Below are 13462 nucleotides of genomic sequence, written 5' to 3' on the forward strand. Positions count from 1 at the left end.
TCACATAAGAGCTAGGATAAAGTTACAAAAACTGATAATCAAAGTATATTAAAAAACTGCAAATACTTTCATCAAAATATAGAATATCTGCGAAAATAAAGAGTAGCCAGTAACGTAGAAGAGGTTTCTTGTCAAGCTGGGCGGTACAATAACCCCCCCCCCAAATAAAAAAATCCTATATTTTTTGGAAATGTGTTTGTTATAAGTTTAGGAAATACTTGGAGGACTGGCGCAAATATTTATTAACGGTCACGTTGTTCACCATTTTCACATTCATATTGACGAATTTATGACAATTTCCAATGCAATTTTTATTATCGTCATTGTGACTCTTAGTCAAGACCAACAGGTGGTTTGATTTTTCTTCTGTTCAAAATTTTTTACTTTCCTAAGCCCAAGATGGGCACAGTAATATTGCAACGCAGTTCAATTTTTTTTTGCCTGCTCGCCAAAAGCTTAGTTCTGACAGAGTGCGAATATTGCTTCGCCTGGCAAAAATTACTTCGCCTAGCCACAAAAAGACCGGAAAAAATCAAAGATTTTTGCGTGTATTTTGAAGAAAACAAATGTTTGTTGGAAAAAAATAACAAGCATTAGAATTAGATCATATCCTGCATTGCATGATATACGCTAAGAATACAAGGACCTGGGAAAAAAAGAAAACGCATGGGTAGAAGGTGGCAAAGACCCTTGATGAATCAGGAAAAAATGTGTTTGGTATTTATTCAATCTTATACGGATCCTTCAATTAAAGCTGAAATAATTAAAGCAAAAAAATCGCCTTCAGTGCGAATTGCCAAGCGATTTTTGTTTCGCCCCACGTACTATTTTTTTCACAAGAAATTTTTTGTTGCGCTCTGTCAGAACTTAGCTTATAAATCTAGCTCCAATCTTAGGCCTTCAAAAGAATTTTTGTAAATACAATGTTAAAGGAATAAAGTCTTCGTTCCTTCTTCTTTTTAGTAGACCCAATGCTTTTCAATATTTTTTTCCTAAGCTTTGGGGAATGTATAAATACATCTGAATTACCAATGTAATATCTAAATAATGTTAATCACGTATAAGCTAAATTAGATCCAGATCTGAATATATTCCAGTCATCAGAGGGTAGAATGAACTCGGAAAACAACACAAAAAATTAACTTTAACAACATATTCCCTTGCAAACCATATACATTCATTTCCTATCAAAAGGGTGAATCCTACTCTTGTTGCCCCTTTTGTTTTTTACTGCGTTGCGACCTGAAACAGTCCCAGATCATGGATTAAACGAACTAGTAAGTGGTGTCGTCTTGATGGTTGAAACAATTCTGGCTACCTACCCCGACGTTTCTAAGATTATCACTCGGGCGGATTCATGTTTGTTGCAGAAGAAAAATTCTATCATGAGCTTTGTTATGCAGGACGTACTTCGTAAGTACTTGTACTTGCTCTGGGGACCAGACGCAGACGCCTCACCTGGCATCTCGAAGACTCCGTAAGGTTGACTCCCATTTATCTCGATCTTGTGCCAGCTCTTCAGCAAATCAAACAGCAGGTTTCCTACTCACTGCCAAACTTTCAAAATTCACGAATGGTGTCGAGGTTGTTTTGGACAGTTACCCATCAATTCTTCGATTAACCGCCAGGACGCCGGCGCCAATGTGACAAAGGAGCAGCTAAAAGCACTTGTTTGATGATGCGGTCATTGGGACTTTTGATGAAATGGCCAATGCAATGCAGTTTTCTCTATTTGACAGTTAGGGCCATGGGCTAAATGTTACAGTAGCGGTGGCTTCTTAAATCCTAGACTGTTGAGAGTAACAACAAAATACTGCGAGCTAGGTCACTCGAGCATAAGCTACATGAAGTAGGTACAGTACACGGTTGTATCTACAGAAGTCTTAAGCATTCCAAGGTACATTCACCCCTGGACTTGGTGAAACAGCTCAAAAAAGTTAATAAAAAGCCTCCATACATCCTTATTGAAATGAACAAAGTGCTGGACTTTCAGCAGGCCTCCAAGAGCTACAAGTACGCTAATGTTCTGTTTTCCAAAATGAAAGCAACTACAATTTATACATCGCCACTCTAAAAGAGTCAGTTACAAACTTGCGTTTTTTGAAGAATCCGTCACTGAAACAACTATTACAGTGGAGGCTAAACTAAAAACAAGGAAGGACACTTCTTCCAAGAAAGTGGATGAGTCTCTTCTGGTCCCGAAGCTGTTGGATCCCAAACCTGTTGGATCCCGAAGCTGTTGGATCCCAATCCCAAACCTGTGATTCCTGTTGAAAAAATCAAAGATGTGCCTAAAGTCTAAAGGTCAATGTTTCCTATAAATGCGACATACTTCAAGTGCTTTTTTGTTAGCATCGGTCAAGTAACAACCATCCACCCATCACAGTACAGATAGCATCCCAGAAGAAGAAGCTGCAACCCTCTCCCACCGAAAAATTCGAGAAGGGGAAAAGGCAATCACTAAAGGGCTAATCAATTACTGTAATTTGTTGTTTTAACCATGTAATCGAGGTTTCTGAGATCGGTTTACAATCACTTTGAATGGAAGTTAAGTTTAGATCAAAGTAGCGCAAAAAAGGGGAAACTCCTCGTTTGAGCCCTAAGATAAACCTTGGCTATTCCCGACAAGATCCTTGTGACAAATTGTAGTAACACGGTGAAAAAATAACCGAAGTGCTGTCCTGCACTTTTGTCGTAACTACCTTAGCAGCAGAAAGGACCGGCAAAAACGTCGTATCCGTTTTTCGTTTCACCTTTTTATATAGTACATTTTCACCAACAGAACCAAAATTCTAACAACAGGTCTCCCAGACTAGCGGCTTTAAACTAGCGTTTAATTCGTTTTTCTATTTACCATAGATTCAGCTCCATGAAAACCATTTTTTTGTTATTAATGCATTTTTTTCGAAATTTGAAAAAGTGCAGATAAGACCTTTTTGTAATCAATCAGCGATATCTAGAGCGGTTCCAATCCACACGAATCTCGAATGAAGATCAATTTTGGTTGCAGGTCCTTTTAAGTCGTATCCTAGTCAATCTGAGGTGCCCTGTCTTTCTCTCACCATCATGCGGATTGCTTTAGGGAAACGAACTTTGTTCTAGGAAGACTATTCTGAAGAAATGAGAATGTCCCTCCCCCCCTCCCCAAAAAAAAAATTCCAAAGGTTTCAATCCTAAAGGTTACAGTCGTATCCTAGTTTGATCTGGAGCTTCTTTCTATACCCTCCCCCCCCCCAATCATATTGTGGATCATTCAGTATAACTATCCAGCGTAGACGAACTTAATCAATTATGAAAGCACATCTAACATAATAATTTATGCGCATTGTCCTCTTCTTTCGTTAGCGTCAAAGCTTCGCACCATATGTAGCTCTACAGTCATCTACTTTGACTCTAATAATATTAGCCTTTCCGACTTTTCTACCTTTCCGACTTTTAGCCTTCCGAATTTTTCTTTTCTGCAGGCTCCTAGAACCGGTAGACAGTAAAACTGAAGAGAAAAAAAATACCCCATAGCAAGTCCCAAAACCAGTAGCTATTAAAATTAAAAGGGCATGAACATCGTTAGGATTTTTCAAAATATAGTAACTTTAGATACTGTTTATTATTTTTTCTTAAAGACCAACGAGAGTTTTCACTCAGTTTTCCGTAAGCTTTGGTCAAAATGCTGTTAAAATGCTGTTTTGGGTACCTGTGGCTCCGATTGTTTATCCAGATCAAAAGGTGGCAGCACTGGCGTTGGACGACTGGCATAATAAAGGGCTGACGCTGCAGCCACACTAGTTAATGCTATGGCTCCCGCAGGGCCACCAATGTACTGGAGATAGCCATCCATTTCATCTATAAAGAGCAAAAAACATTATCTTAACAGGTCTACAAGACGAATACAACAAAATAGCACCTTGTTTAAATACGAAACTTAAAATGGTTTTCAACATGCATGATTCGAGAACCAAAGTGAACCCGTCGCCCCATCAGTACCGTTCCCCTCCACTGCAAACTTTTTAACCGGTAGGCTTTCGTGTGGCCCCCTCTTTGAACTGGAATCATGCAAGGGATTTTCAATATTTATTATTGAACCAGAGCCGTTCAGGGGGGGGGGGGCAACCGGGTCAGCTACCTCTGGCACCACAGGTGAAGGGGGGCAGCCTGGGAAGTTGCCCACTTTGATCAAATTTGTCACTTTGATTCGTTTTTTTTTGCTTATATTTGAGTCGGGAGGGGGTGCTATAATTAATAATTTTCCAGGAACCACCAAACCCAGGAAAGGCTCAGGAATGATGCCAAAAGTAGGTCTTTGGTCGGTCCGAAGACCCCACCTCCACCGCTTAAGCACAAAGCCATTGCATCGCACAATTCCACATCAATTGTTAATTGAAAGACAGTATTTTAGTTCGTGTTCATACCAAAAGCTTTGGTACGAACCAAATTATTTTTTAATTATTACTTATTTTAATTGTTTTTAATGTGTCAAAACAGTGTCAATATTAAATCGAACATAAACTAATTAAAAAATACGTTTAAAAATAAACTCTGAAGGAAAAGTAAAGAGCGATATCAAAACCTAAAACAAGCAGAAAAAAACGCACAATAATTCAAAACTTAATCATCGAATATTAATATGCATGAATAAATCAAGCATAAAACAAACATACCTTAGAATAAATAATTAAGCCAAACTTGCGATGAACATAAATTAGAACATATAAGAGACCGGCTGCCATAACCCACCCACCTCCTGAACCCCAAATGCACAAGTACCATATTCACTTGACTGGACACTAAATTGTTGTTTCAAAAGCTGTCAATTTTTTGACAGTTTTATTTAGATATCAAGTTTCTATACTTTTGGAGGAAATGGCATTAAAATGAAAAATGGTGCCGAAAAGTGTCCTTTAAAAAAGAAATAAAACTAGATTGATTATAGCTAATGTAAGTCCTGATAAATTTTTATTATTTTCTATTAACTTGAGTAGAATACTGATTATGGCATTTTTCTTTGATGGCTATGACGAAAAAGAAATCTATTTCAAACATATATCGTTTTCTGTTCAGTTTAATCCTTTCTTCTGATTAAATAAAAAAAACAGTTTTTTTTAACTGAAAGTAAGGAGTGACAATAAAAATTAAAATGAACAGAAAATTATTCCGTATATAAAAGAAGCTGTCCCTCTCCTCAACGCCCCGCTCTATACGCTGAAGTTTTTTATTGTTTTAAAAAGTAGAGTTGTGAGAAAAACTCACACTTTAGCGTAAAGAGCGAGGCGTTGAGGAGGGGACATCCCCTTTCATATACGGAATAATTTCTGTTCGTTTTAAGTTTTAATGTCACTCCTTACTTTCAGTTAAAAAAAAACTTGTTTAATTTCTGAACGTTTTTGAATTAATGCAGATTTTGAATTTGGCTCACCGTAAATGAATAATTAAAACGAAATTTGCATATTAATTTTTACTTTTTGTAAACTAATAATAACTTATAATAACCTAAATTTGAGTTTTGTTCGATTTATTTAAGAATGACTCCTCAATCACAAAGGCTGTTTAATTAGAATAATAACCTCTTTTAAAATTTAAAAAAAAAACTTTAGCGTAAGAGCGAGCTATTGAGGAAAGGCAATCCCCCTTATATACGTAATATTTTCTGTTTGATTTAAGTTTTAATGTTGCTCCTTACTTTAAATTAAAAAAAAAATATTTAATTTCTGATTTTTTTTTTTTAAATAACGCTGGGAAATCTATTCCCCCATGAAAAATTCCTCAATGGAAAGATCCTACCCATGCATCCGCGATCTTTCATCTGGGAAAAAAAATACAGAATTCAACATTTTTGCAGATAGGAGCTTGAAACCTCATTAGGGTTATCTGATATGCTGAATCTGATGGTATGATTTTCAATAAGATTCTATGACTTCTAGGGGGTGTTTCCTCCTATTTCGAAAATACGGCAAATTTTCTCAGGTTCGTAGCTTTTGATAGGTAAGAATAAACTTGATGAAACTTGTATATTTAATATCAGCATAAAAAATACGATTCTTTCGATGTATCTGTTGGTATCAAAACGCTGTTTTTTAGAGTTTCAGTCACTATTGAGCCGGGTCACTCCTTACTTACAGTTCGTTACCACGAACTGTTTGAAAACTAAACAGATTGCTTTAAAAATTGCCAATTACCGTGCTAAAAAGTTTATTTAGATGTTTTTTTTTTTTACTTTTTTCTTTTTTGATGGTCATGAAATACAATATCCTCAATTCAAAATATCCATTGTTTTCAATAAAGCGGAAAAGAAACTCGTTCGTTTAAGAAGTTTGAGGAGCACAACTTTTATTTGTGGCAAGTTCTTTTCAATAGGGCTGACTCTTCATTTTAACTTTTATTCGTTATTTATTCATAGTAATTGCTGTTAGTTTTAAGTTTGGCTTCTTATTATACGACTTTATTTCTGATTGTTTTAGGATTTAATACCGCTCTTTACTCTTTATAAAAATATATTTTCTATTATATTGATTTGGTAAAAATATAAAAAATTATATCAGATAAATTATTTCTGGTTAGAAAATGTATTCTAAAATAGAATTTATTGGGGAGAGGGTACATTGTTTTTCTTTAAAGAAGTTTATTTATCGCAAAGATAATTTAAACAACAAACTAATATGAAAAAAAATAAACTTCAGGATAAAAATCATCAGAAAAAAAAGTTTACCAGAAAAAGGGGTGAAATTTACAAAAAAATATTATTTGACCTTCCCATTCTGTTTAAATGATAATTTTGCTTTGTAAAAACAAATCAATAGAAAACTAGAAAAACGTAAAAAAACTAGGTGAAAATTCCCCATTGCGGATAACCGGATATTAAGGAGACAGCGAAAGAGCGACATCTGGTTATAATATTTAAGTGTTACCAAGCTATAGACATTAAACCTGGAAATGATTTTGGATAAGAAACATTGTAAACAACATCCAGCCAGAGCCATTATTTTTAAAGATTCCATTCCATATACGATTTGGATTAGATTATTAAATGGCAGTATGTTCTTTGGTTTTCTGGAGAGCCACAGAAACACTTAATTCTATTACCATCATTATACATCATCATTATATATTATGTATGATTTTGCTTAAATTTTGTGTGCGTAATGTAGTTGTTTGAAGAGTTCTCTTTTTTTTCTTTTGTTGATTAGTTACTCCGCTACCTTTCTTTTGTTCTGTAGTGGGCATAAATAAAGTATTATTATTATATTCAGTCTGAGTTCAAAACTGAAGGGTTATCGGAAAGAGTTTCAACCCTAAGGAAGTAGTTTAAAAAATTATTGGTGATAGTTTTTAAAAAAGAACTTGTGTCGGTCACTCTAGAGCGGTGACGTCAACGGAGGGGAACATTTGCCCTCCCCCTGGATTTTGACCAATACCTTTTTTGGGCTATTGTCATTGAAAAAGACCTTTTATGGTATTTTCATTGAAGAAAATTGCAAAATGACAAATTTACCCCTCACACTATACTTTGAAAATTACCCCCCCCCCCCTAAGTGTGCGTGAGTTGACACCGCTGCTTTTAGGTATTATTTGCACCAAATTTATATTTAGCAATCTTTCACTAAATTAAATAAAGAAAACAGTTTTTCAACTGAAAATAAGGAGCAACATTGAAGCTTAAAACATACACAAATTATTACGTATATGAAAGGGTTGCCCTCTCCTCAATACCTCGCTCTTTACACTAAAGTTTGACTTTTTGCAAAATTTATTTAAGAATGACTCCTGAAACACAAGGGCCGTTTAATTAGAATAACAAGTTTTTTTTAAAGTTCAGACAACTTTAGCATAAAGAGCGAGGTATTGAGGAGGGGGCGAACCCCCCCCCCTCCTATATGGGTAATAATTTGTGTTCGTTTTAAGTTTAAATGTTGCTCCTTATTTTCAGTCAAAAAAAAGAACTTGTTTTTTTTTTATTTAATTTCTGATCGTTTTTAAATAATGCCAGGAAATCCAGCTCCCCCTCGATGGAAAATTGCCTTCTCCCTCGAAAAATTTCTCCATGGAAAGACCCTCCCACGCCCCCTCCCCCCCCCCATACCTCGAGAAATATCTGTATGCTTCCCAATAGCCAAAGTATATGTAAACAATGGGCAAAGTTCTTAGAGCTTTTGATTTCCGATCAAATGAGCCCTCTCCCAGACTGCTAGGATCACTGGTTCGATACGATCACCCCTGGGAAAAAAAAAATAAACAATAAATAAACATACATCCGTGATCTTGCTTCTGGCAAAAAAAACATAAAATTCCAAATTTTGTATATAGGAGCTTGAAAGCTCTAGTGTAGGGTTCTCAGATATACTGAATCTGATGGTGTGATTTTCATCAAGATCGCTTGATGTTTTAAGGGTGTTTCCCTCCTTTTTTTAGAACATGGGCAAATTTTCTCAGGCTCATAACGTTTGAGCCTTTTTTTTAACATTTTTTAACAAAATTCGATTCTTTTCATGTATCCATTGTTATCAAGACTGTTTCTTAGAGTTTCGATTACTATTGAGCCGCATCGCTCCTTGCTTAAGTTCGTTACCATGAACTGTTTGATCCAAATTTCAGATTGAAACTTAGGTTGGCCTTCGAGACTAAGCATAAAATAATGTTTTGGTTTTAGATTTGATAAGAAAAAAAATAAGGGAAAATAAACGTTTATATTTCACAGCACTTTTACAAAGTAAGTCGTCTTAGGAAAACGTAAATACGGTACCCAGTTTTGCAATTGCATTGGACTTTTAAATTTGCGTCAAACGTTTCGGACTTTTGCAGCTCAAACGTCAAGTTAAAGTTTATTACAGACAACGTATTTACAACTTCCTTTGATACAAATAATTCTTTCAAATAAATATATAAGTACTCTTCAAAACTTCTCGGTTTTGGCTTTAACCCCCATAGATAGTAAAGACAGTGTACAAAATATTATCCATACCTGCAAACGGAGCAAACTAGGGAATCCTAGTATTCAGATCAGGGGCGTAAACAAGAGGGCCTAGGAGCCCGCCCTCCCCCGGAATCCTCATATTTTTCAAAATTTCAGGACATTTTATATTCAAATTATCAAATAAAAATTCTATTATCTCTCCCTCCAGAAAAAATTCCTGTCTTTGTGCCTGATTTGGATACACAATTAGAAAACTGCGGTATAAACATTATTCCAAATCCGCTAAAATCTGGATATGTAAGGCCAAAAACTAACAGTAAACAAAAATAACTTCCACTCCGATTCCCCAAGTGCTGACTGCATATAATTATGCTGTGCAGTTCAATGCAAAAAAGACTGAAAATTATTAAAATATTAACATTTGTTTTGTTTTTTTATTACAATTGGTGGCACCAGTTACATGCCACTTTTGAATTGCCACTCTAATAAAGGCCAGTTTTCAACTTTCTAGCTATTGAAACTGCTTTAACAATTATATTAGAACACTTTTTTAACACAAATATATGTACAAACTTGAAAAACAGCGCCCATGCCTTGTGCTGCAAATTAAACACAAACAGAACCGAAACCACCCTAACTAGCTCATCAAAGAAAATCTGATTTATCAAACAAAAGATACAAGTGCCTTAGAGACACTATTTGGGGATTACGTCTGCTGAAAGCTTAACCTAACGATAACCTGATCTAGAAATAATGCTATTTAATAATTAATCCCTTCCGAAATTAGATTCAATCTGTACAGATCAACTCCATACCCTTTAAACTTTACTTATCTTTTATCTAAATTTGGAATAACTAATTTAATTTAAGGAAATTCCTACCATAACTGAGTCCCAGCATTATTCACTAGTCTAAGATATTCACGAAGTGTTCTATTACCAAGCGCTACATAAACGAATCTAGATGGTACGACAAAAGAAATAGCCAATCGAAGCTGAGCAGTTTATCTGAATTTAGCGACATTTGGTTGCACACTTTTTAAAGCACAAAAGTCAAGAATTACGGCCAGATAATCGTTTTTTTTTTCCAAAACAGAAAATGCCCATACAGTCACTTTTTATGCTATTAATTGAAATTTGAAAATTCAAACTATCCTAAACGGTATAAGTATAACTGATTACATATTTCTGTTGCTTTCTTCTCGTTTAAAAAGGCCTTTGTCTTTTTCTTTTTTCTTTTTTGAGATAGAGCCAATCAGAAGTATTCTACTTTCTGACGAAGGCTAAAATCAAATTAAATACACTTTTCCTAACAAAAGTAAAGGGAGACTTTCAAAAAGTAAGCAGGCTAAGGTTAATTCAAACAAACACTGATGAACTTAGATGAATAGAAATCACACAGGATAACATGGGTACCCCCTTCCCCCGCTTTTAAAAATAAACAGATTTTTTTTATTTACTAGGAACACATTTTTAGAGTGGGATGAAATGAATAGGCGAGTAAGATTTGTATATTATCAAATAAGCTGTATTTGTCGTAAACTGGATCTCTATCAAGTTTTCAGTAAAGCATAAAAGGTAGTTCAGTTTTAAGACTTGTGTGACTGTGTGACAGTCCTCTCTTATTTAGGGTGATTTCTATTTATTTCAACTTTTTTTAATTTACACTTTCCTTTTACTGTGTTAGGTTTTCCATCTTTTTAAGTTTACATTTCACTTCAAAATATCCATTAAAACAATTGTAATTGTAATCAAAGCCAATTAAGACTATTGTAACTGAAAACTGCGAATCTTTCACTCTCATCTTTAATTACAACTTTTTCTCTAGAAGGTCGAGGCTAAATTCTTCCAAATATTGGAAAGAAGAATCTTTAATCAGCCATGAGTAGTTTCGCCTGAAAATAAGCTCAGAGTGCACTCATGCGAAATCTAAACATAAGTATTCAGTCATCCAAACAAAGAAATTGCAGGTTGTTCATATGTATATATACCCCCTGTATAATTGGGAGCTAAAAGTGCTACCACACCCGAGCCGTCACTTATGGAGGGGAGGGGGACGCCCATAACGTTCTCAGACACTCGGTAAAAAAAATGAGTAAGTGGCGCAACGCGCCACGATTCTTCAGACACTGCCAAAAATATTTGTTCGGTTAGATAAAGGCAACGAAAATGCCCACACCCAAACAATGCAAACGACCAATTCCTCGAAGATATCATGTACGAGCAAAGGAGGTGTGGTGCATATTAGTACATCTGGTTAAAACCGGAGTCAAGCAAAGAATTCAAATCTGTGATTGGAGGTACAGACTGGAGCTCATGACCCCATCACATTCCTATTCCGCTCTGTCACCAATTTTTAGCAGAAAGGTAGGCGCATTGAACTTCGTCAAAACCGGAATCATGCAAGATTTTCAGTCTCAGAGCAAAAACAAGGAAGTTCAAGCTGCACACTAGTCACCACAAAAAAAAAGTTCTATCCTGACTCGGTGCTACAACGAGCTAGGTCCAGCCTGCGGACTGACTCGGGCAAAACGAGCTAGGTTATGACTCGGTGCAACAACGAGCTAAGTTCTGACCCAGTATCTAAGTCCAAGTTAAAGTCTATTTCAACGAGCCCAGTATAAGCTGCAGAATTTCTATGATGCAATGTGAAAATGAGTTATGCCCTTAATCAATGGAAAACAAACTACGTCCAAGCTGCGGGCAAACTCCATGCAAAATGAGTTAAGGGCTAATTTGGTGCTAAGACAAGCTACATCCTGACCTGGTGCGGATATGAATTTAAGTTCAAGCTGAAGACAAACTCAGTCCTTGGTCATCACAAAAATGAATTAAGTTCTGACTTGGTATAAAAACAAGGTAAAACTTGATCGAGGGCTACAACAAGCAAAGTCCAGGCTGCAGACTGACACGAAATTTTAATTTTTTTTGTCAAACATTTCGTAAATTCACAAGAGGCATGAATTTTTTTTAGAACTTTTTAAGGGACTGCTTTTTGTACAAGGATTTAAACGAAAAAAAAAATTATATAAAGATTTCATCGTGTACCTACATGATAATAATAATTTGTTTGCACAAAAGCTTTCTTGGGCTATATTGAAAGAAAGGGGATGGCTTGGTCAAGTTTTAAAAATGAAAGATGGCCAAATTCCTATAACTACGCAAAGGTAAATACTAAAAACACACTTAATATCTAAAAAGAAAGCTATCAAGTGTTAAGGAACATGAACCTCAAAGCAGTAGAAGAGTTCTGTTCAACTAGTCTACTATCAAATCGACAGTTCTAAAGCACTGATTCTGTTCTAAGTTCTAAATTATCTTCTAAATTCTATTAATCTTCTATTAGAGCTTATCCTCATCCACGCTGATGCATTTATTGGAACATTTGCCTTAAAACGTGCCGTTTTCGATCGATCGAAAAGATATGGACGGATTTCCGCAATGTGTAAAGGAGCCATTAGACATTTATGAAACTCGTGCATTTATGAAATCTTCTAAAGTTCTAAATTCTGACTAAGTACAAAAACGACCTAAGTCATCGAGGGCTACTTGATCGAGGGCTACAACAAGCAAAGTCTCAATTGTGTTTTCGTTGTTATTTCTAGCGATACTTTGCCTTACGAAAAGTTCTTCGTAAGTTCCAGTCGAGGTAGAAAACATTGCAGTACTCCCTTTGCTTTGATAACACCATAAGAGAAACATCCTATTTTAAGTGAGATTTCGTAGGCTATTTACTTCTATAAACCTTTTAATCCTAGTTAAAATCAGTCATTCCAGGATTTTCCCTAGTGTTTTTAGCACTGAAATCGGTCTATTAAATTCAATATTGTTTAAAGGCTGGTTGGGCTTAAGGATGAGGTTTACTATAACTATGGTAGGACTGTGGTCATCACAGTCCAAGTCCAGGCTGCAGACTGACACGAGTAAAAAGGAGCTAAATTCTGACTAAATTCTGACAAAAACGACCTCAGTCTTGAATTGGTACATAATGAGCAAAGTCCAAGAGGCAACGTATTGGTGACGCAGTGCAGAAAAATAAGAAAATCCTCAATTAGTGCAAACGGGCATAAGATGCAGAATGACATCGTGCCAAAATTATCTAAATCCTGACTAAGTGCAAGACAAGCAAAGTCCAGATTCGGAGCCAAAAATCAGCTATATTACTATTAGCGGACTCACCAAACTGAACCGAGGCTCAGGCTGCAAAGGTCCATTGCCTCCATACCCAAAAAAAAACTAATCGGAGGTGGGGGGAATGCTTAGTTTCCCCATTCTTACCACATATTTTGCCAGCTGTCAGACATCACGTTCAGACATTACAAATTATGTCTTCCAGCTTAACATCCAGTTGATGCATTCCTACAACCGGTGTCAAACCCTGGCAGGACCTTCATCTACGGTCTTCTACTCTTTTTTCTATTACCATCTCGCATTTTTGGAAAACGACGAAATCAGCGAAAAATGAAACGAGCTATGTCCAAGCTGTGGACAGACACCCTACAAAAATAACTTAAAACTGACTCGGTTCGATACAACCAAGTCTTGCAGATCCGGGGCAAAA

The 13462-nt window shown here is 35.9% G+C and overlaps 1 protein-coding gene across 4 annotated transcripts in view; it reads right to left on the bottom strand.

Annotated features, from left to right (window-relative positions):
• The window catches only part of LOC148951958 (long-chain-fatty-acid--CoA ligase 1), a 215285-nt gene that overhangs the window by 178614 nt on the left and 23209 nt on the right, over positions 1-13462 (bottom strand). For 3 of the 4 annotated variants that reach the window (XM_089089443.1, XM_089089444.1, XM_089089446.1), the window contains exon 2: positions 3692-3840. In XM_089089443.1, the coding sequence (XP_088945569.1) occupies positions 3692-3840 (149 nt within the window). Of the gene's footprint in view, positions 1-3691; positions 3841-9783; positions 9918-13462 lie in introns of those variants that run through there. The other variant, XM_089089445.1, reaches the window with a different exon arrangement.

This window comes from Artemia sp. Qi Xiang Cuo, chromosome 5, assembly GCF_049724085.1.
Source record: "Artemia sp. Qi Xiang Cuo chromosome 5, ASM4972408v1, whole genome shotgun sequence".
NCBI lineage: Eukaryota > Metazoa > Arthropoda > Branchiopoda > Anostraca > Artemiidae > Artemia > Artemia sp. Qi Xiang Cuo.